This window comes from Peromyscus maniculatus, chromosome 14 (genome assembly GCF_049852395.1).
Source record: "Peromyscus maniculatus bairdii isolate BWxNUB_F1_BW_parent chromosome 14, HU_Pman_BW_mat_3.1, whole genome shotgun sequence".
In the NCBI taxonomy this organism is placed as follows: Eukaryota; Metazoa; Chordata; class Mammalia; order Rodentia; family Cricetidae; genus Peromyscus; species Peromyscus maniculatus.
In genome coordinates, this window is record NC_134865.1 from 34,201,124 (window position 1) to 34,224,069 (window position 22,946).

Consider the following 22,946-nt stretch of genomic DNA (forward strand, 5'->3'; position numbering starts at 1 on the left):
CATCAGCTGTCTTCAGTGTGTTTGATCATAGCCATTCTGACAGGTGTAAGATGGTATATCAGAGTCATTTTGATTTGCATTTCCCTGATGACTAAGGATGTTGAGCAATTCCTTAAATGCTTTTCAGCCATTTGAGATTCTTATGTTGAGAATTTTCTGTTTAGATCTGTAGAACATTTTTATTAATTGGATTGTTTGGTATTTTGCTGTTTAGTTTCTTGAGTTCTTTATATCTTTTAGAGATCATCCCTCTGTCAGATGTGGGGTTGGTGAAGATCTTTTCCCATTCTGTAGGCTGTCATTTTGTCTTATTTACCATGTCCTTTGCCTTACAGAAGCTTCTCAGTTTCAAGAGGTCCCATTTATTAATCGTTGCTCTCAGTGTCTGTGCTACTGGTGTTATAATTAAGAAGTGGTCTCCCATGCCAATGCATTCTAGGCTACTTCCTACTTCCTCTTCTATCAGGGTCAGTAGAGCTGGATTTATGTTGAGGTTCTTGATCCACTTGGACTTGTTTTATGCATGGTGACAGATATGGATCTATTTGCAATCTTCTACATGTTGACATCCAGTTATACCAGTACCATTTGTTGAAGATGATTTCTTTTGTTAATTTGAATGCTCTCTCTCTGCCTTTTGGTTAGTTTGGATAAGGACTTGTCTATCTTGTTGATTTTCTCAAAGAACACAACTTTTTGTTTCATTGATTCTTTGTACTGTTTTCTTTGTTTCTCTTTTATTGATTTCAGCTCTCAGTTTGATTATTTCCTGGCATCTACTCCTCCTGGGTGAGTTTACTTCCTTTTGTTCTAGAGCTTTCAGGTGTGCTGTTAAGTGGCTAGTGTGAAATTTCTCAACTTCTTTCTGTGGGCATTTAGATCCCTGAACTTTCCTCTTAGTACTGCTTTCATAGTGTCTCATAAGTTTAGGTATGTTGTACATTCATTTTCATTGAATTCTAGGAAGTCTTTAATTTCTTTCTTATTTCTTCCTTGACCCAGTGGTGATTCAGTTGAACATTATTCAGTTTCCATGAGTTTGTAGGCTTTCTGTAATTTGTGTTGCTGAATTTTAACTTTGAGGCATGGTGGCCTGATATAATACAAGAGGTTATTCCAATTTTTTTGAACCTATTGATATTTGTTTAGTGACCAAGTATGTGATTAATTTTAGAGAAGATTCGATGGGGTGGTGAGAAGAAGGTATATTCTTTTGTGTTTGGGTGGAATTTCTGTAGATGTCTATTAAGTCCATTTGAGTCATAACATCTACTAGTTTCCTTATTTCTCTGTTAAGTTTCTTTCTGTCAGACCTGTCTTTTGGTGAGAGTGGGGTGTTGAAATCTCCCACTATTAGTGCATGGGGTTTGATGTGTGATTTAAGCTTCAGTACTGTTTTTATTTTTATTTTTTTTTTAACATATGTGGATGACCTTGTATTTGGGGCATAAATGTTCAGAATTGAGACTTTATCTTGATGGAGTTTTCCTGTGATGAATATGTAATGCCTTTTTGATCTCTTTTGATTGATTTTAGTTTGAAGTCTATTTTGTTAGATATTAGAATAGCTACACCAGCTTGCTTCTTTAGTCCATTTGATTAGAAAGTCTTTTCCCAACCATTTACTCTGAGGTAGTGTCTGTCTTTGAAGTTGAGATGTGTTTCTTGTATGTAGCAGAAGGATGGATCCTGTTTTTGTATCCATTCTGCTAGCCTGTGTCTTTTTATAGCAAATTGAGTCCACTGATATTAAAGGGTATTAATGATCAGTGATTGTTAATTTCTGTTACTTTTTTGGTGGTAGTGTGTGTGTTTTCCTTCTTTGGGATTTGTTGGTGTGGGATTATCTATTGCCCGTGTTTTTGTGGGTGCATCTAAATTCCTTAGGTTAGATTTTTCCTTCTAGTGTTTACTGTAGGGCTAGATTTGTGGATAGGTATTATTTAAATCTGGTATGTGACATGGACTGTCTTGTTTATTCTGTCTATGGTGATTGAGAGTTTTGCTGGGTATAACAGTCTGGGCTGGCATCCATGGTCTCTTAGTGTCTGCATAATATCTGTCCAGACCTTCTGGTTTTCAGAGTCTCCATTGAGAAAATGAGTGTAATTCTGATGTTACTTGGCCTTTTTCCTTTGCAGCTCTTAATATTCTTTCTTTATTCTGTATGTTTAGTGGTTTGATTATTATGTGGTGAGGGGACTTTTTGGGTGGGGGTTCCAGTCTATTTGGTATTCTATAATCTTATATCTTCCATAGGCATTTCCTTCTTCAAGTTGGGAAAGTTTTCTTCTATGATTTTGTTGAATATATTTTCTGTGCCTTTGAGCTGGTATACTTCTCCTTCTTCTATTCCTATTAGTCTTAGGTTTGGCCTTTTCATCATGTCCCAGATTTTCCATGTTTTATACTAAGGTTTCTTTTTGGCTTTAATGTTTTCTTTGACCGATGAATCTATTTTCTGAGATTCTCTCTTCCATCTCTTGCATTCTGTTGGTTATGCTTCCATCTGTAGTTCCTGTTCACTTACTCAGATTTTCCATTTCCAGCGTTCTCTCAGTTTGTGTCTTCTTTATTGCCTCTATTCCAATTTTCAAGTCTTGAACTGTTTCCTTCACCTGTTTGATTGCTTTTTCTTCGTTTTCTTGACTTTCTTTAAGAGATTTGTTGATTTCTTCTAATTTTTTATTTGTCTTTTCCTTGATTTCTTTAAGGGAGTTTTTCATTTCCTCTTGAAATGCCTCTATCATCTTCATAAAATCATTTTTAAGTTTGTTTTCTTCTGCTTCTTCAACATTGGGATGTTCAAGTCTTGTGATGTAGAACCACTAGATTCTGGTGGTACCACATTGCTCTTTATGTTGTTGAATGTATTCTTGCCCTGCATCTACCCATCTCTTCCTCCAATCAGTGCAAACAGTGTCTGTATCTCAGGGAGCCACTCTTGGTCCAATTGACACTGGCAGTGCTTGTGTCTCAGGGAGCTTCTGGTGTCTCAGGGGAATGAGTGGGTTTCGGGGACAGAGTGGGACTTGTAGATTGCAGGGTCCCATGGGGTGGTGGTGGTCAGGCCTGCCCACAGGAGCCTTGCCTGCTGGCCTACAACTGGGCCTGTGATGGGTAGGGGTATATGGGCATAGGTTGTGCCCCTGGGCCTGAGGCCTAGAGGCTGGGGTGACTGGCCGGGAGAACAGTTGTGTTTACTTATTCTTTGTGTTAGATGACAAAGTGAAGCATGCCTCACTTGAATAAAGAAAAAAATTTTTTTCATATATGCATTGGTCCTGTGAGTGTTTAGAAGGCCTTGTTTCCTTAATGTTCTCCATTCTCTCTGACTCTTACAGTCTTCCTGCCTCCTCTTCTGCAGAGTTCCCTGAGTCCTGAGGGGAGGGATTTCATGGAGGAATCCCATTTAGGGCTGAGTGTTGCAAGGTCTCTCACTCTCTGCATATTGTCTGCCTGTGGGTCTCTGTATTTGTTCCCATCTGCTGCAGGAGGAAACTTCTGTTGTGAAATAGAGTATTTGTTTAACTATGTAAAGATCTGTTGCATTTGTTTATGCTACATTTGTTTAACTATGGAAAGATGTGCTGCTGTTTCACCTTGTCTGCCTAAGGCACCTGATTGGTCTAATTAAAAAGCTGAATGGCCAATAGCTAGGCAGAGGAGGGATAGCCAGGGCTGGCGGGCAGAGAGAAAAGGGGAGCCAGCCAGCTAGATGGGGGCAACCAGATAGGGGCCCACCAGATGTGGGGTAAGCAGCAAAGCAGGGTGAACAGTACAGAGCTGAGCCTCAGGACAGCCCAGAGATGAATAGAAATGAGTCAATTTAAGTTAAAAACAAAAAGCTAGCTAAAAACAAGTCTAAGCTAAGGCTGAGCATTCATAATTAATAATAAGTCTCTGTATTTTTATTTGGGAGCTGGTTGGTGGCCGAATAAAAATGCCAACTACAAGCTTTCTGATGACTGAACAAGGCACTGATCTGTGAGTATAGCAGAATGTCATTAGGAGTCATTTTATTACTAAATTCCTTTAATAGAACAGTAGTATTTGGTTTTACCCTAGGTCCGTGGGCTATCTAGTCTCAGGTTCTTAGTCACCCAAACAGTGCTGGGTACGGGTTCTGTCTCCTGGAGTGGGCCTTAAGTCAAATCCGATATTAGTTGGGTACTCCCACGAGTTTGTACCACCATTGCCCTGGCTTATCTTGCAGGCAGGACATCACTGTAGGTCAAAGCATTTGTAGCTGGGCTGTTGTTTGTGTTTCTCCTTTGGTAGCATGCAGAGTACTTTCTGATACCAAGAATACTAAGCCAGTATGGATGAAGACTATAGGTAGGCACCATCTCACCCTCTCCATGTTCAGTGGGTTGTATGGGTGTGTCTTCAGCAACAGGACCTTGCTGTCAGCTGGTGGAGAGCCAATAGCCTCGGCAATAGCCTGAGTGGTTTGTGTGTTCCCATTTGGCCAACAACTCAGTGAGACTGAGGCAGCATGCACAGGACCTGCACTGGGACACCCGATGGGTTCCTAGATCTGAAAGGAGAAGGACACATGCCCCCATCCCTAGCCCAGAAGCTATCTCCAACTGATAACTATTTACATATGAAAATAAAACTTTGACTCCAGGAGAGTCTCACTGGAGAAGCAAACCACTCTGAAGGGTAGACCACATGCCCAGCAGTAGATGGTCAACAGAAAATGAATTCAGCAGTGTCTTTGGAGGTTTCTTATTTCATAATGTCATGTCAAGGCATTTTCTTTTTTTAACTTTTATCCTTTTTTATTTTTTACTTTCTCTCCCCCTACAGTTCTTGGCATATATATTGTGGCTTCTGGTTTTGTTTTTATGGGATTCCTGAACTGTATCTGTTCATGCCTCTCCTTGAGCTCTTTTCCTTTTGTTTGTCATATTCCAATGCATATGTTTTTGTTTTATCTTACTATATTTTATTTTATTATCCCTTAGAAGCCTGTTTGTTTTCTAAGGAGAAACAGAAAGAGGGAGATCCAAATGGGAGAGGAGGTGATAGAAACTAGGAGATGAGGGAGGGGAAATCGTAATCAGAATATATACTTTTTTGAAAATCTATTTTCAATAAAAGAAAAAGTATTTTTGCAAAGCACATTCTTCTCTACTGGGCTTTAAGAACTTTACTAAAGAAGGGCTAACTTGCTGTGACTAGAAAGAACTTCTTTAAAGATCACCAATTTAAACACAGAATAGAAGTTATGACCCATAAACTAGACAAAATTCTGCTAAAATGGAACATATCATTAAAAAGAGAGAATGTTTAATTATGCTTTTTGTTTTAAACAATGGATACCCACTAAGGCTGACTCAAGTGAAAACTTTTATCCAAAATCACTGGTATATAAATAAAAATCCCTGGTATAAAGGACAGTTGTTGCTAAAGCTGGACCATGTGATGAGATGGGCCTAGCCTAGGGATACTCGCTTCCCTAGGCTTTAGTCTGCTCTTGGGTAAACTAATAATATGACCTCACAGAGTCTCAAGGGCTGAGACTTACTCCAGGTGTGGTTACTCTCAGCCCCAGTTCAGGGTGCCTCTTAGGGACTATAGTGGGTATATATCCCCACTTTCCAGAATTCATATTCGGATTTCATTGACTGAAATCCCAGGTGAAGGTGTTTGGAGTCTGGGGTGTTTTGAGAAATCAGGTCATGAAAGTAAAGCCCTCAGGGGTGGAGACGGTCCCCCACAGAGCACTTTGACCTCCACCTCCACAAAAATGGGATCAGCACGTTCTTCCCAAGAATGAAGAATTTTATGGAGTCCGATCAAAACCAGCACCCTGATTTTGGACTTCCAGATTCCAAAACTCTTAGAAATAAGTATTTGTGATTTAAGCCACTTGGTATGGGGTCATTTATAAGGTCAAACCGGCCAAGACTGCCTGATGTCTTAGGGTTACCCGAGAAACAGCAGCTACAGAGACGTACCTATGGAGAGAATACCATATAAGTGCTCATGCCATTGTGGGAAGCAGACGCGTTCTAAGCGTGTAGCTGGCTGCAAACTCAGATCTGAGCTGATGTTGCTAGCTTGAGTTTGCAACACGGTGGGCTGAAAGGCTGCAGGGTTTTCTTGGGACTTCTGGGGCTGGGGGTGGGTACTCTGGGTGCTTCCATGCCGCAGGCCACTTTGTCCCTTACTTCTGGGGCACATGAAGCAAGGAAGAACACCCAGAGGACACACCAAGTGTCAGTGCATGGACCCCAGGGTTCTTCGGCAGGCTTCTAGAGCCTAGCACAGTGTGCAGCTGACGCTCAGTGTGGAAGGGACAAGGACAATGGCATGAGCACCATTCGAAATCATTAAAATGCAGGGAGTGCTGGATCCCACAGAGGGGCCTGGATGGCTCGTTCACAACCTGAAGTGTTTATCACTGAGTAGACAAGGCGTGTTGATGGATGCCTTCACTGTGCAAGGGAAGCTTGTTACAACGGAGAAGTCTAAACGGGATAGTTAACTTTTTAACACTGAATTCACTCACACGAAGTCATCACTGAACAATGACCGTAGCGTATGGGGGACAACTGGGCTAGGGCAGGAAGAAAAATGGCAGGAAGGAAGATCAGAATCAACAGGACGCAGAAACCCGACCTGCTGAGTGAGGGAAGGGTCAGTCATTTTACACCTTATAGAACCTTAACTCCATCCCTCCATATTTACTAGTCTTCATACTCGTTACGTTCGCTAATATTCCGCCCCTTGACACAAATATGAAACGAGATGAACCATGTATGTAGGTGGATTTATTTTAAAGCCAACAGGAAACCGAAAGACAGCGCCTCTGTAAGACACGGCACCCCAGCTTTGCTTACATGCCACATACGCTAAAATACGGAACGGGACATTCTAAAAACGACAGCTCTAAGTCACAGTACCTGGGTAGGATGAGGCTCATGAAAAGTTGGTAGGAAGATAAAAGTTGGCTTTTCCGATAGAGTACGGTGCATGAGGTGGTTTTACAGGAAGTACGGGTACAGTGACTACCCAGTGTTTGATCCAGCCTTTTTAAATGTTCAAATCCTACAGAGAAGATTGCTGCAAGAAACCCAGGGCTCAAAGTGCTCTGGATAATTTCTATTTAAACTACACCAGGCTGAATTATGGAAAAGCTCTTTGAATACAGAGTGTTCCTCATTACAGCTTTGTACATCCAACTTCAGGACAATAAAAACGATTCAGATGCCCTTTACTCACTGGGGAGCTTTGCTCTTTCTGATGGCCTATTTCTGTGCCCGCGATTTCTCTTTCACATCTTCCCTGTGCTTGCTTTCTTCCCTAGAACGTAGATTTCTTCTTTAAGGGGATTGATTTTCCTTTGTGTACAATCACTGGGGGGCCAGACAGGGAATGGACATGTTCTTTGTGTGTATTTTGAAAGAAAATATTTTCCACAGAAATGCCTGTTTGACTATAGAACAGAGCTGAAGAGGAAACCAGGCGTAGGAGGTAGCTTTGCTTGAAAGCCTCTACTCCACGGATGTGCACCCGTGCTGCGGGGCCATGCAGTGTCACAGCAGATGGAGACAGTCACGTGAGTTCTGCAGCTATGTGCGGGTTGAAGGCGGCCCATGCCGGCCACCGTTGACAGCTCCTACTCCTCGGACAGCTGGGGCCCCGTAGGAGCATCCTGTGCCCGGGCTGCTCCAGCCTCGTCTCCAGGTTCTCTCTCTCCCTCTGCAGCATCGTCAGGAGTGGAATTTTCTTGGGAGACGCCCACTTCAGCCTCTGGTTGATCTTCATTAACGTGGTTAGAATTGACATCGAGCTTTCCAGCTAATAAAAAGAAAAATGCATTTGCTGCTATCATGTGCCAGACAGTGTGGCAATGTTACTCTACTCACCAGTCTCTACACAGGGCAGACTATTACTTTTATTGTAACTGTCACTATTGTGCCAATCGGTGGTGACTGAGAAGAGGGGTTGGGTACTCGCTCTAAGCTTCACACAGTGACGAGGGCAGGGGTTCTAAGGCCAGAACTCTACACCAGAGTTGTTTGGGGTTGACAAAATCTGCACTTAACTAACTTGATGTTCTTGAGACAGTAACTGCCTGTATTTAGTTAACTTTTATTGATAAAAGCCTACCCATTTTCTGTCTTCAACACAAGATTAAAAATGGTTGGTGTGCTGGGGAGTAGTGCAGGCCTTTAATCCCAGCACTCAGGAGGTAGAGGCGGAAGGATCTCTGTGAGTTCGGGGCCAGCCTAGTCTATATATTGAGTTCCAGGACAGCCAAGGTTACACCTTGAAAAACTTTAAAAAAAATTAAAAAAAAGTTTGATCCACAGCAAAGAAGGCAAAACAGGACAACTAGTCTCTTAGTGACAAATGTTTCTTTTTAAAAATAACTTTGTGCAAACCATTCAATTACACCAAATGATAAAAGAGCCGCATTTCGTGAGCAGAGATGAAAGTGCCTTGGAACAGTTAATTGCACATAGTGAATGTTTTCTAGCTATACACACTTCCAGGAAAGCTGGGCATATTCCCAGGGCTGGGTAGGCCCCTGGAATATGAGAATCAGCGTAGAAGCAAGTCACAGTTACAGAGGAAAAGCAGTCACTTACGAGAAGATGGGAAAATGTGTAACTCATTGCTTTCACGCTTACAGAGTGGAGTGTGCACATCAGATCTACAACTTGGTCTCAAATTTACAAATAAACTTTAATTTCATTCATAATTTCGAACTGTAATTAAAAGTATAAAGGCTGTTCTAACTTTAAAGTATTCTGGTAGCCATCGGGAGACATTCAAGGTCTATTCAATGACCTTAAAACCCTCCATGAGTGACCCATGAGGACACCCACCACTCCAGGGTAGTCAAATGTGGAGTTAGCATTCTCATCAGAACGGCATGTGTCTGGTTGCCAGTGACATCTCAGCTAACTGTGTACTGTGCAGTGTCCCCAAGCTGGGTACCCTGAGGCTCTCCTGTTTTAAAGGTGACACAGTTCCTCTGTATACAGGGTCGGTGTCACGGAGCCTGTCTTCCCCTCGAAAAGGAACAGCACAAGCTCAGTGGCTGTGTACATACGCTTTTCCTCCTGGCTCTTATGCTTGGCGGCTTCAGACTGCTGCTTCTCATAAACATCTTTCAGACTCTTACACATCTTCTTATGTGCGAACCAGTGCGTTTTCTGGCAGGTCTGATCACAATATATTACCTGAAATCAATTACAAACTTGTTTTCATTTTAAGATTTACAATAGCATGGTTTCCCAACAAACATTAAACCAAGCACTATTCTATAAAAATGCTGTTTTTCCAATACTTTAAAAACAAACAAAACTATTATATGATATGTGATTGTATATAATATTGCTATGTGTTGGCCCAAGGGGCCACAAAAGATTTGGTATCTGGTGTATTAAGAATCTGTGACCCCAGCATTTGGGAGGTAGAGGCAGCAGGGTCAGGAATTCAAGGATGGTCTTAGAGAAAACAAAACTGAAAAACTCAAAAGACTCCCTTTGCATTTCTGGTTGCCGACCTGTTCTAGCACAGCCCTGGGAACATGTTCAGGTGCCGAACTGCCACAGCTGAAGGCGGCCTGCCACAGACGTGAAGTGTGACCATGGACTTAGACATTGCTTTTACTGGGCTCTCCTATGAGCAATAGTTTGCAGACCCTGAGCCAGCCCTATTTCACTTGGGAGGAAACAGGCTTTAGGAAGTAACCTAAGCAGGTGAAGCTGGAGAAGCAGATGATGGTGGTAGATGCTAATGTCTCAAAAGAAGTTGAAGAATTTCAACCCTGAAATCAACAGGTTAATTAATATTACCTGCGGGACTTAGTGAGTGTACCAGACACATACACGTGCACTGGATAAGAAGAATATAATCAGATATGTACGTTACAGAGATAACTCTAGAAAATAGGAAAGTGGAGTCCTTATGGATTATCAGTTGTTGGCAGTTAGGAAAGCGTTAGTTTAAAAAGAAGAGATGAGGTGCACGCCTTTAATCCCAGCACTCGGGAGGCAGAGGCAGGCGGATCTCTGTGAGTTCGAGGCCAGCCTGGACTACCAAGTGAGTTCCAGGAAAGGCGCAAAGCTACACAGAGAAACCCTGTCTTGAAAAACCGAAAAAAAAAAAAAAAAAAAAGAAGAAGAAGAAGAAGAAGAAGAAGAAGAGATGCCAGAAGACTGAGAAGCCAACATGAAATGTCCCAGTCTGGGTTGCCATCCACAGCAGCCCATGTCCCGGTGTTCTCTGATCTTTCTATTTTCTCTCCTTCATCCTTTCATCTTTTTTTTTTTTTTTAATGTGGTACTAAACACAGAAACTGAGGCACACAGAAAGTTCTTTCTGAGCTACTGTTTAAGATTAATTTGCTATGTTCACTTATTAGAATTTATTATAAAACTAATTCCAATTACTACACTTACATGATAAGATTCGGTTGTCCACTTGGAGCATCTTACCTACACATCGATGAATTTGGAAGAATTTCGCTCTTACCATTTTGCAAACCGAACATCTTTTACTTGCTCCTTTTTCTCCACACGTGGTGCAAAACTCAGCATCCACAAAGCCCACTTGTCCTGTGATGGCTTGGGAAAGCACCGAGAACGCAGTGGGATCAGACCCCTAGGAGGGGGAAGAGGAGAGAATTCCACTGAAACCCCAAGGAAGAGCACAGAGATATCAGCACATGGTGTTGACTAGAAACAGCAGCAAGGCCCTCTGAATGAGAGTGACATTTGTGTGGGCTTGATATGCTTGTGGGTCCCCTGGCAATGGGACCAGGACTTACCCCGGGTACACAAACTGGCTTTTTAGACCCCATTCCCTATGGTGCGATGCCTTACTCAGCCTTGATGCAGGAGGGAGGGGCTAGGTCTGGCCCCAACTTGGTATAACAGTCTGTGTTGACTACCCAAGGGAGGCTTTATCCTCTAGGAGGAGGGGATGGGGTGGGATGAGGGTAGGTGGGGGGAGCGGGAGAAGAGGAGGGAGGGGGAACGGGTTGGTATGTAAAAGGAAAGAAAATCTTTTTTTTTAAATAAAAATTACATATATATATAATTAAAAACCCCGTGCAGCAAGGACCCAGGCATCAGAACTGGCAGGAGCAGCAGTGACTGTCATGGCCGCCAGCCTGAGATCCTCACAGGACAGGAACGAGTCAGTGTAACTTTAGAGGTGTAAGGACTTGTAGCACTACAAAACCCACACATAGAGTTAGCTGGGGAGCCCAGCAGTACGTTTTCAAAAAGTAGTTTAGGGAACTTGCTTCTCGAACAAGGGACCACACGAAGTCTCTGTGCATGCCAGGCAGGTGCTCCATCACTGAGTTACAGCCTCTGTGTTCCTTTTACTTTTTATTTTGAGATAAAATCCTATGAAGCTACCTAGCTTGCTTGTGAATCCACTCAGCAGCCCAGGCCAGCCTTGAACTTGTAACTCTCCTGGCCTAATCCCAAGCAGCTAAAACGACAGGCCTGGCCTGTTAGGTTTAGCTTAGAATGTACAATTCTTAAAGGACAAAAACTTTGAAAGAGATCTTTCTAAATGACATTAAATACTGTCTTGATTTTATTATTAACCTTTCCTGACAAAGTAAATCACCAGAAAAAAAAATTAAACATTATGCTTTAGAAGATGTGGGGCTAAGATGTTGACATGCCCTGACTCTAAAAAGAAAAAGAAAAATTGTTTTTAATTTATTTGTATTGTGTGACTGTGTGCCGAGGCTGCACATGTGGAGGTCGGAGGACAAACAGTGGAAGTCAGTCTGTCCTTCATAGGCCACACACTACCTCCACGCATGGCAGACATAGGCCAGTTTCCTAGAAGTCAAAACACAATCTTTACCTTATCTACCCATGTGGGTATCTGTGATTAAAATCAAGTTTTCAGGCCTGGAGGCAAGTGCCTTTACCTGCTGAGCCTTCTTGCTGGCCCCATGAACAGAAAGCTGATTCATTTAAAAAAAAAAAAAATTTAGTACGTGCATTTGTGTGCGTGTGCATGTGCTGGCACATGCCTGCCCTGGCATACACTGGAAGTCAGGGACAACTCAGGAGAGCTGGCTCTTCGTCCCACCATTGGATCTAAGGACTAAACTCAGGTTGCCAGCTTACGCCCTCTGCGGCATCGAGGTTTTATCTGAACACTGGGGTCCCAGGTTTGCTGTTCTGATTTCTCTCATGGAGGTGCAAGACCAGTCACCACTCAGCAGTGCTGGTCGCTTCTCGGACATAACTGTCCAAACTTCTCACCAACAGAGAGCGATTCAGTGTGCAGCAGCAGTGTGTAAATAAGTCACAACTTTTGTCTACTGGACACACGTGCAACTAAGATTGCGTGGAGAGCATCTTCCCCTCAGGGGTAGACCTTTTGTCCTTCCTGCCTGCTGGAGATGGGAATGTGTCCCACAGGAAGTGTCTAATGCCTTGCAAGTCTGTGCACACAAACATGCATATGCTATATGGGTAAGGAGTATGGGGCACAAAGACAGATGAGTGGGGCATTCATTCCTTAGTCCATTCCCGAGCCATCCTGCAGCCCTGGTCTGCTAGCATTGGTTATTTGAGCGTATGTGAAGAAGTAAATCTTTGCTGATTTGACTGTTGGCTGGAGCTTGCTATGGTCATCCACAGCGATTCGCCTTCACAATTTGCTACGTAATCTTCTAAAAGCCCAAATGGCAAACAGCCAACTGTGTTAGAAAGGAAGAGGGTTTCTGTGTGAAAGGCCCAGGAGCGTGTGAACCAATGACTGCCCACGTTGAACCGCCATGCCAGGACTGCCTGGGACCCCCTTCTGTCTTGGTTTTCTACACCAAGGATGATAACACAGCCCACAGTAGGGACAGAGAAGTGAACCAAACTGCCAGAGGGACAGAGGGAGCCACGTGGCAGGGACTACACCAGGCTTAAGGCTAACACAGCATTTGGTTGAAATGCTTGGGAAAGCATGGCTCAGCATGGCTAAAGTGAACAGAAGACTAGTCAAAACAAGGACAGCATGAAGTGTCTCGTGAAACAGCACTTCCATGCGTGACAAAAGACGGTAAGTGATTTAAGACAACAGCAGAACGTACTTCCCACGGCTGGGATATGCAGGTTGCTGTTGTTAATTACAGAACATTCCTAATTAGAGGCACTAAAGGTGCACAGAGGAATCAGGGACACTGAGATGATTGTCTGGAACCACAGCCAGCCTTGTGCTGGCTCATCCAGCCGTGGTCTGTGGCCTGAACTCTGGTACCTTGGATGACCAATCTGTGCATCCATCTACTCTGGAAACTTCTACTAGTAATCCTTAGAGCACACCTGTGTGTCTCTATCTCAGTAGACAGGTACGCAACCAGTACAGCATTCACAGAGGTATAAAATCTTTCTCTTATAACTACCTACAGAGAGATACTGCCAGCTGATTTCCAGTCTTGCTCCTAAAATGGTCCTGAAAGTATAAGAACAGTCAGAACTTTTGTCCTCAGGCTCACGGCATGGTGCGGTGGCCGGGTCGCACTGACAGGAACACAGGGAAAAGAGCCTTACGATTTCCACGGGAGCGATGCTCCGCACCAGCTGCTGGAGGAGCGTGGCTTCGCAGTACGGGAACTTCCTGATGCTCTCTCGGATGATCTTTTCCTGATACACCGGGAAGCCATCAGACGCTCTGCCTTTCAACAAGCTGAAAGACACAGTTTAAACAGTTTTGGCTTAAAATTGTCAGTGTCTCCTCAAATCTCACATGGAGGGACTCAACCTAGATTGTTATTCAGACTGAATAGCAGACCTGACCGTGCTTCCAAGATCTGATTGTCACAAGCAAAGGTGACATCTGCCTCAAAGGGCTGAGCACTGTTCCCACGCTGGCCAGCTACCTATGACCTAGTCAGCTGTCCGTGGGAAGAATGAAAACTCTCAATGAGCCACACCCTCGTGACTCAGTTCCTTTTTCTCAGTAAAGCTGCACTTGAGTTAGTTCCCTGCGGTCAGAGGGCAAAGGTCACACTCAGCCCTGCCAAGTGTGGTAACAGACACAGGAAGTGCCAGGACAGCAGCCCACATCACAATACACTTCATCTCATCACTTGGGCCATTTTCTTGCTGTGTGGTCTTTCGCATGTCACTTACTCCCTGGGAAAGGTTCCTCAAGAGTAAACCAGTAATAACAACAACGAAATTACCAAATCTCTATCTGCGTCCAATATTGTCCTTTGTTTCTGGGAGACTAAATGTGACTCCTACAGTGTCTGCTGCTGCTAAAGTGTTAGTTTTTTTTTTTTACGTGAGTCACCAGGCTTCAGAGAAGAAGGAAGGCATGTTGAGTGTATTTTTTCATGACAGGGTAGAGGCAGTACCTTTTGATCAGGGTCTCCAGTTTATTCTCTCCTTCTTTGAGGAACGTAATGCACTTCTGAAAGATGCAGCTGATATAGTGCATTTTCATAGCCAGCACTTCATTCATGTCTCTTTGTTTCATGCACTTCTCACAGATCAAATCCATCACCTTGTAGCATTTCCCGAGGGCCACTGCTTCCGCCAGCAGAGGATTCTCATTCACAAGCATCACAATCTGGAAGAAATGCCACCGAACACTGAAGTCCCACAAAAGATGCCTCCACGTACAGAGAGGCAGTCGGCACAGCTGAGGCCGAGACCGCCCAGGGTCTTCTCGGAATCACACACGGTACTGCACAATTCAAATTAGGAGGCACGTTGCTACTACTGGACGCCATAAAACAAATCCGGTATTGGGAAATCTCCTGACACTACGATTAAAATGTGGTCTGTCTCTGCACATGCTGGGGTGCTGGCATGCCTGCCAGAGCACAGTGCACACTGTCTCTGAAAAGCACTTCATAAATGCTACCAGTGCACCTGCAAACCGTTCACTACACACAGGACAGCATCGCAGGAGTCAGCGTCCTCTAGTTAACATTACTAAACTCAATAACCCCACAGGAGAACTACAACTCTCCCCACTCCCTTCCGCTTCCTTCTCTCTTCTCCCTTCCTCCTCCCCTTCTTTCCTTTTGGATTGTGAGACAGGTTCCATGCATCCCAGACTGGCCTTGAACGTGCTAAATAGGGATGACTCTGAGTTCCTGATCCTCCTGCCTCCACAGCCCAAGTGCTGGGGTTATGGATGTGCACTGACTGCCATGCCCAGTTTGTGAGGTGCTGGGTTTCCTGAATGCTAAGCAAGTGTTCTGTTATTGAGTTAGACCCCCTAGTCTTTGAATTCTTTTTTTTTTTGTTGTTTTTTTCTTTTTTTTTTTGTTTTTAGAGACAGGGTTTCTTTGTGTAGCTTTGGAGCCTGTTCTGGGTCTCAATCTGTAGACCAGGATGGCCTCGAACTCACAGAGATCCACCTGGCTTTGCCTCCCGAGTGCCGGGATTAAAGGCGTGTGCCACGACCGCCCTGTTTGAATTCTTATTAATTACAAGAAAATAAGATCTCCACAGAAAGAAATCTAGAAACAATATTAACTACATTTCTTTGTGGAAATGTTCCTTAAGATGAGTCCAACCACCCTCAATAATGCAATTATGTGAAAATGGAAACCGGAAATAGCTTTGAAAGGGAGAATAGTAGAAAGTTATCCAATCTTACACATTATTGGTCCTACATTTCCTATTTCTGTACTAATCAAGCTCAAATTTAATGTAATCAGAAGTGCTTTTATGAGCTTTGCTACAGGGCATAGTCCTTGAGGTCAGTCTGCAGGAGACCACCCCAGGTCCTGACGGCCTAACAGGAATGCCGATGTGTGTGATGTGGCCAGGGTGTGTGCAGCGCTCAGTGCTTGATAACCTGTGGGTTCTGCTCAACCCCTGTGCCCAGGAGGAGACTTCGTGGATTACATTCTCTCGGACATGAAGAAAAATCATCTGTGAACTGACATAATACCCATGTCCAGCTTTCCTGAAAATCTAACATAGATTTAAAGTCAATGAGAAATTACCTTTGACACTACTCTACTTATATATAACCAAATATTTTCTTAAGATTTAGCACATTATCATAAATTATCAGACTTCAAGAAGTAAGTAAAACTGAATCCTTATTAGTAAATTTGCTGATTATTCTCCCTACCAAAACAAATATTAAAAATTAATTTGTGGGGGCTGGAGAGACGGATGTCTCAGTGAGTAAGAACACTGGCTACTCTTCCAGAAGATCCATGGTGGCTCCCAGGACCTGCATGGCAGCCCCAAACCAGCCATAATTGCAGTTTCAGAAGCTCAGATGCACTCCTCTGGTTCCCACAGGTACCAGGTACATATGTGATGCACTACATGCATGCAGGCTTGGCAGCTAAGAGCACTTACTGCTCTTGTAGAGGACCAGGTTAGGTTCCCAGGACTCACATGGCAGCTCACAGTCAGCTCTAACTCCTGTTCCAGATCTGATGCCTTCTACTCACTTCCCAGGGCTTTGCACACAAGTAGTGCATGAACATACCCCCAGGTACACATGTATACACATAAAATAAATATTTTCAAAAAACTAATTTGTAGAAAAGATAATCTGTGATGTACAGAACTTATTAGCTACCCATTTATACTTCTGCTAATTATGATCATTTAAAACTTTTCAATATTTTATATATGGTGTAAATAATCAGGAGTACAGACTTACAAGCAAAATTCTTTTTTAAAAAAATCTAAACTATTAAAGATGTTTTTTAAATTGAGACACTAGGCTTTATGTATTTTATAAAGCAGAACTAAGATCGACGAGGACTCTGATCGATAGCTACAGAATTACTGACACATACGTACACACAGTAGCCTCCTTCGTCTCCACAGTATGAGAAGGAATCAAGGGAATCCTAATTATGTGCTACCAAGGGAAGTAGTATATTCCTGTCAGCATAAAATCAAGGCGAGTCTTCTTTCTCCATGGATGCCTCGCAAAGAGCATGCTCCTGCAGTGGCATTTTTAATTCTTTTCACTCTGTCCCCATTTTTTAAATTGGTGCATCAACAATCTTGGGCTTGAAAACCACCTGAACAATGGACTGCCACATATGCACCTGCCGGCTCTTCCCTCAGAGACCCCTCACAACGCTATTGTGATTTTCCCCGCGATTTGATTTTGTCTTTCTCTTGGATAACCACTATTGTCTGGGCACCAGCACAACACTCCCTTCTAAAAACAAACACATTGCTACAGCAGCCATGTAACCTAGATGCAAACGCAGCCAGTGTAGACACAAAAGCAACAAAAAGGTGAGCTGGGGGAAGGTCTGTGCTTTTTTAAAACGCTTCTTCGGCTTCAGACGGGGTTTCTCTCCTCTTCTGTAACCTCTGAAGACACATGCCAGCTTGAAGCTGGGTGGGTGAAGCAGTGAAGTAGGCCACACAACAAAAGCAAGGGGCGGCTTCTCTACCCAAAGCATAGACGAAAGGCAGAGGTCCAGGTGGACGGACTGCCTATCCCTACGAGAGCAAGGGTCGCTCTCCAGAAGGACCACAATGCCAAGTCCCTTTAAAGACTCAACCATGTCCACCACCTCTCATTATATGCCTTTCTATTGCCTGCAGAAGGAGGCACACACTCTAATTCACTCATAATGGACGTATATGTAAAGATACTAGAAATAGGACAATTTCAAGACATTTAGCAGAAATAGTGGGTGCCATGCAAATGTCAGAAATGATTCCAGAACCTCCCTGCAATCTGAAGGCAAAGAAACAGATATGAAAGTCAGAGAGAGAGAGAAAGGATGAGTGTGAGAGTCAGAGAGAGAGAGAAAGGATGAGTGTGAGAGTCAGAGAGAGAGAGAAGGGATGGGTGTGAGAGTGAGAGAGAGAAGGGATGAGTGTGAGAGAGAGAGAGAAGGGATGAGTGTGAGAGTCAGAGAGAAGGGATGAGTGTGAGAGTGAGAGAGAGAAGGGATGAGTGTGAGAGAGAGAGAGAAGGGATGAGTGTGAGAGAGAGAGAAGGGATGAGTGTGAGAGAGAGAGAAGGGATGAGTGTGTGTGAGAGAGAGAAGGGATGAGTGTGAGAGTCAGAGAGAAGGGATGTGTGTGAGAGAGAGAGAAGGGATGGGTATGAGAGAGAGAGAAGGGATGAGTGTGAGAGTGAGAGAGAAGGGATGAGTGTGAGAGAGAGAGAGAAGGGATGAGTGTGTGAGAGAGAAGGGATGGGTGTGAGAGAGAGAGAAGGGATGAGTGTGAGAGTGAGAGAGAAGGGACGAGTGTGAGAGAGAGAGAGAAGGGATGAGTGTGTGAGAGAGAGAGAAGGGATGAGTGTGTGAGAGAGAAGGGATGGGTGTGAGAGAGAGAGAAGGGATGAGTGTGAGAGAGAGAGAGAAGGGATGAGTGTGAGAGAGGGAGAGAAGGGATGAGTGTGTGAGAGAGAGAGAAGGGATGAGTGTGTGAGAGAGAAGGGATGGGTGTGAGAGAGAGAGAAGGGATGAGTGTGAGAGTGAGAGAGAAGGGACGAGTGTGAGAGAGAGAGAGAAGGGATGAGTGTGTGAGAGAGAGAGAAGGGATGAGTGTGTGAGAGAGAAGGGATGGGTGTGAGAGAGAGAGAAGGGATGAGTGTGAGAGAGAGAGAGAAGGGATGAGTGTGAGAGAGGGAGAGAAGGGATGAGTGTGTGAGAGAGAGAGAAGGGATGAGTGTGTGAGAGAGAAGGGATGGGTGTGAGAGAGAGAGAAGGGATGAGTGTGAGAGAGAGAGAAGGGATGAGTGTGAGAGAGAGAGAGAAGGGATGAGTGTGTGAGAGAGAAGGGATGGGTGTGAGAGAGAGAGAAGGGATGAGTGTGAGAGTGAGAGAGAAGGGATGAGTGTGAGAGAGAGAGAGAGAAGGGATGAGTGTGAGAGAGAGAGAGAAGTCAGTAAGAACGCAGGGACTTCACTCCAAAGTAGAATAGTCTGTGATGACCTGAGTTCTACAGAAACACCTACATTCTCTGCATGAAACCTGGTCCCCCCAGCCCACTGAAAAGGCCCTTCTGAGACTCCTGGGGGTTCTCAAGGACAGCTGCACTGCCCAGGAGAGAGCAGAGGAGTTTACAGGTAAACTCTAAGCCCCCTCTTCCTCAAATTTCTAATGTAGCTTCTGTTGTTAAAACAAAACAAAACAAACACACACACACACACACACAAACAAAGCCGGGCGGTGGTGGTGGTGGCGCATATCTTTAATCCCAGCACTCGGGAGCCAGAGGCAGGCAGATTTCTTTGAGTTTGAGGCCAGCCTGGTCTGCAGGATTTCAGAACAGCCAAGGCTACACAGAGAAACCCTGTCTTGAAAAACAAACAAAAATGGACTAAAGATAGAGAAGATGGCAGGAAAGGCAGCTCAGAGTGGCTCTTGGAACTCACATGGAACGAGCCGAAGTCTGATGCCCAAGCCGACAATCTGTCAGATTCTACTGACAGCATTACCAAAGGCATCACATATTCACTTGCAACGAAAATGTGCTTATGCTTAGTGGAATTGTTACACTTCTGAGTATTCTCACAAGGGTAAGTATTACCGTACAGGTCAACGGTGTGCCACTCTTGGAACGCACATTGAACGAGCTGAAGTCTGATGCCCAAGCCGACAATCTGTCGGATTCCACTGACAGCATTACCAAAGGCATCACTTAGATCCACGTTACCAGGCCTCACACCAGGCCTGCCATACTCAGCCTGGGCTAAGGGCACAGCACAGTTTCCTCTGGAGAACTTCCCTCATTCAAGGGAGCTACTTCATTTCTTCTGCCTGGCAGGGTGTTCTCTCCCTCTGGGGACAGGCCCAGGCCAACGGCATACTAAAGGACACTAACGACTCCACTCTCCCAGGGCTGGAGCCAGGCTGTCTGCAGCAATGCCCGGGGATAAGGTCAAGTTAAGTGAGGCTAACACTGCCCTTCCTGGCCTTTTGCCCGGCCTCTCCTGGTTTCCCTCACCAGCTCCTGGCGCTCAGTGAGGGCACTCCTGCCATGACTCAAGCAGACCTGGGAGCTCCCTGCCGACCCCTCATCTACGGGACTCCGCCTGAGACAGTTAAGACCCATGGCATGAGAACACTTTAGACACTGAGGCAACCCCGCTCTGGAGAGCACATACAACAGACGCCAGGCTACCTTGACGGGGTGGAGGTTGGTTGTGGTGATGATTTTGTGCAGTGGTCCTGCCAACTTTGGGGGCAGTTTCGGCTCTTTATCCAACCCCTGGGGTTTAGTGTAATAATCCAGCCTCTCCCGAGGGAAGAAATTGTTGATTATAGCCACACAATCATGCTGACCTGTAAATAGAGAAACAGAAAAACTGTTAGTTTATCATTAAACACTGGAGTCTGGGCTCTTTTAATGACGTGACGTTGCTTTGGGAGTAAACATGCACAATGTTTTTATTCTTTGAGAAAACAGTAGAGAAGGAAAGGAAAATACTTTAGAGAACATTTTAAGCATCTTAAAGTAGAGAGACTACCAAAAAAAGTATTCAACTTAAGAACACTAAAATTACTTTATAAAAACTGACTATGATTAACTATCTCTTCTTAAACCTTAACACCAATGATACGTTTCCCCCAAGACATACAGGTACATATACATACAATTTAAATATATCCTATGCAAACTATCTGTTATAATCACTAATATTATCAAGTAATCCTCGACCCCCCTCCCCAGAATTGGAGAGAAGCTTAGCCTCTTTGTGAACTGAAGTATAGAAAGCTTTTGCTCTCACAAGCTTGGAATCAACACTACAGCCCCTCACAGGTTGCTAAGCCACAACCATGAGCTATTGGGTTAAAGAGAAATGTGAGTTTCCCCAGGACAGCCGCTGAGCTGACGCTGGGCCTGCTGTCTTCGACCTACAGCTCCCTCTCCAGAACCTCTCTGGAGCCAGGAAGTGGCCACTCTGGGCAAGCACATTCCAGAGCACCCGGCTGTGGGCCCTGCCGAGGTCTCTGGAGGGACAGCCTTCCTCTCCTCGCTGCCTGTCGAGGGCTAAGGGATCAGAGACAGCCAGTCTTGAAGAGAGCGGTCAACCCCGGTTTGCCTGCCTGGCTCCTGTCCGTGCCTCCGGGGTCCTGGGAGCGCCCGTGATCCTGCCAACACAGAACGCGGGTGTCTGCGTGAGCTGACAGAGGCACATGAGGAAACGGAGGCTGAGGGCAGCTGCCCCGGTTCTTTACATGGACCTCCATCAAGCAGGTTCTCATGACGAAAACAATGTTCAAATGTCTCAGCAAGAGAGTCAAACCAGACACAAACGATCAAAGAAAAAGTAACTACGATTTCCAGCAGTCCCTGAAATGTTAGCTTCCATGGCAACTTGACTGGTTTAGAGTCACCTAAGAGACACCTCTGAGTGTGTTGGTGAGGGTTTAAGTGAAGACCTGGACCACTCTCTTGGTCCCATGGACAGGAGTCCCAGAGTAAATCAAAAGAGAGACAGGACGCCAAGTCCCAGAACCCATGGCTTTTCTGACTGCAATCCCCATTTCTACCACCATGACATCCCCACCACGAGAAACTGTGTCTCCTCAAATCACAAGCCACAATACACCCACACACACACTTCCATAAATTACTTTGGTACTTTGTCATAGGAAGGAGAACAGTGACTAATACAGCCAGCCCCTAACTGGACAGTTGGAAACTGTATATATCATACACAAAATATCTGCTACCTAACAATGACCCTGTCAGAAAACAGGCTGAACCTAAATCATTTGCTAATAATTTATTAGACTGACATATGTGTAAAGTTTATCTTTGTAAATGTAATTTTACTTGTTTAAAACTCAGTATGAAATGATAAAGAGGTTTTAACTATTTTGCTTTAAGGATTCTGATTAAATACAACTAAAAAGTATTATCACTAACAAGAATACTATAGAGAGAGAACACAATGGACTGAGCCGCAATGTCTCCCGCAGGCTCATGTGTTTAAACACTTGATCCTCAGCTTGGGGCCCTGCTTGGGGAGGCTGTGGAACTTCTAGGACAGAGGGTCCCAGGGGTGCGCCTTGGGGTTCTGTCCCGGTCCTGTTCCAATCTGCCGTCTGCTTCCTGGTTGGCACCACATAACAAGCGGCTGCTAGCCCTCCTGCGGCCGCAGTGCAGAGCCGGCCCTTGGCCACGCTTCCCCACCAGGGTGTACTCTAGTCCCTGAAATGCCAAGTTCCAGCCCAGCAGTTTGCTACGACGATGAGATGCAGGTCTTCTCAACAGCAAGGCCCACCAACAAGTCGAGTAAATTTTTTACACAAGGGCAAACTTCCCTCAAATCAGAAAAGTTTAGAATGGAAACTAAACTGCATTCTCATTTTTAGCACTAGAAGTTAGAAAGCTGTAGCATGACTTTGACATGAACAGAGAGAAAGGAACTGCGAAATAAGTGCCAGGGAACAAACAACAAAATAAAAAAGAAGTAGTACATTCCAGAACGATCATTTAGCTGCGGTGGGTTTCGAGACACACAATCTACATAACTCATCTGAGAAATCCTGCAACGAAAACCTGAATGAAAATGGGATCTCAGAAGCCAGCGGAGAGAGGGACAGAGAGGGCCCTGGGAGGGCGGACCCGAGTGGGGGAGAGTGACTGCCTACCATCACATCAAGAGGACTGTTAAAAGAGGTGACATCCCACCAAGGGTGCTCCAGAGCAATGGGCGCAACAAAGACTGGACCGTTCCAGGAGGTTCCCAGCGAGGAGCTACAGGCCCAGAGACGAAGGCTGCGGTCCAGAAGGTGAGCGCGAAGGCCCGGAGGCCGGACAAGGCAGACACAGAGAGCAGAGCAGTGAGGTGGGGTTGGGCAAGCAGTGCCCTGTGCACAGAGGGCAGAGAGTGACTGGGAATCGTGTCACTTTCACCAAGACAGTCACATTGAAGGCACACACACACAAGCACACACACACACACACACAAGCATGCACACATACAAATCACCAATTAAATAAGGAGCAAAGACGAGAGGACGGGAA

At 44.7% G+C, this 22,946-nt stretch overlaps 1 protein-coding gene across 1 annotated transcript in view; it reads right to left on the bottom strand.

Annotated features, from left to right (window-relative positions):
- Positions 1-6,765: 6,765 nt before the first annotated feature.
- The window catches only part of Ankmy2 (ankyrin repeat and MYND domain containing 2), a 45,513-nt gene continuing 29,332 nt past the window's right edge, over positions 6,766-22,946 (bottom strand). Inside the window, exons 5-10 of the mRNA XM_006983942.4 lie at positions 20,091-20,251; positions 14,360-14,574; positions 13,551-13,686; positions 10,504-10,632; positions 9,077-9,206; positions 6,766-7,815 (exon numbers count right to left, since the gene is read on the bottom strand). Of these exons, the coding sequence (XP_006984004.1) occupies positions 7,634-7,815; positions 9,077-9,206; positions 10,504-10,632; positions 13,551-13,686; positions 14,360-14,574; positions 20,091-20,251 (953 nt within the window). The 3' untranslated portion in view covers positions 6,766-7,633. The remainder of the gene's footprint in view (positions 7,816-9,076; positions 9,207-10,503; positions 10,633-13,550; positions 13,687-14,359; positions 14,575-20,090; positions 20,252-22,946) is intronic.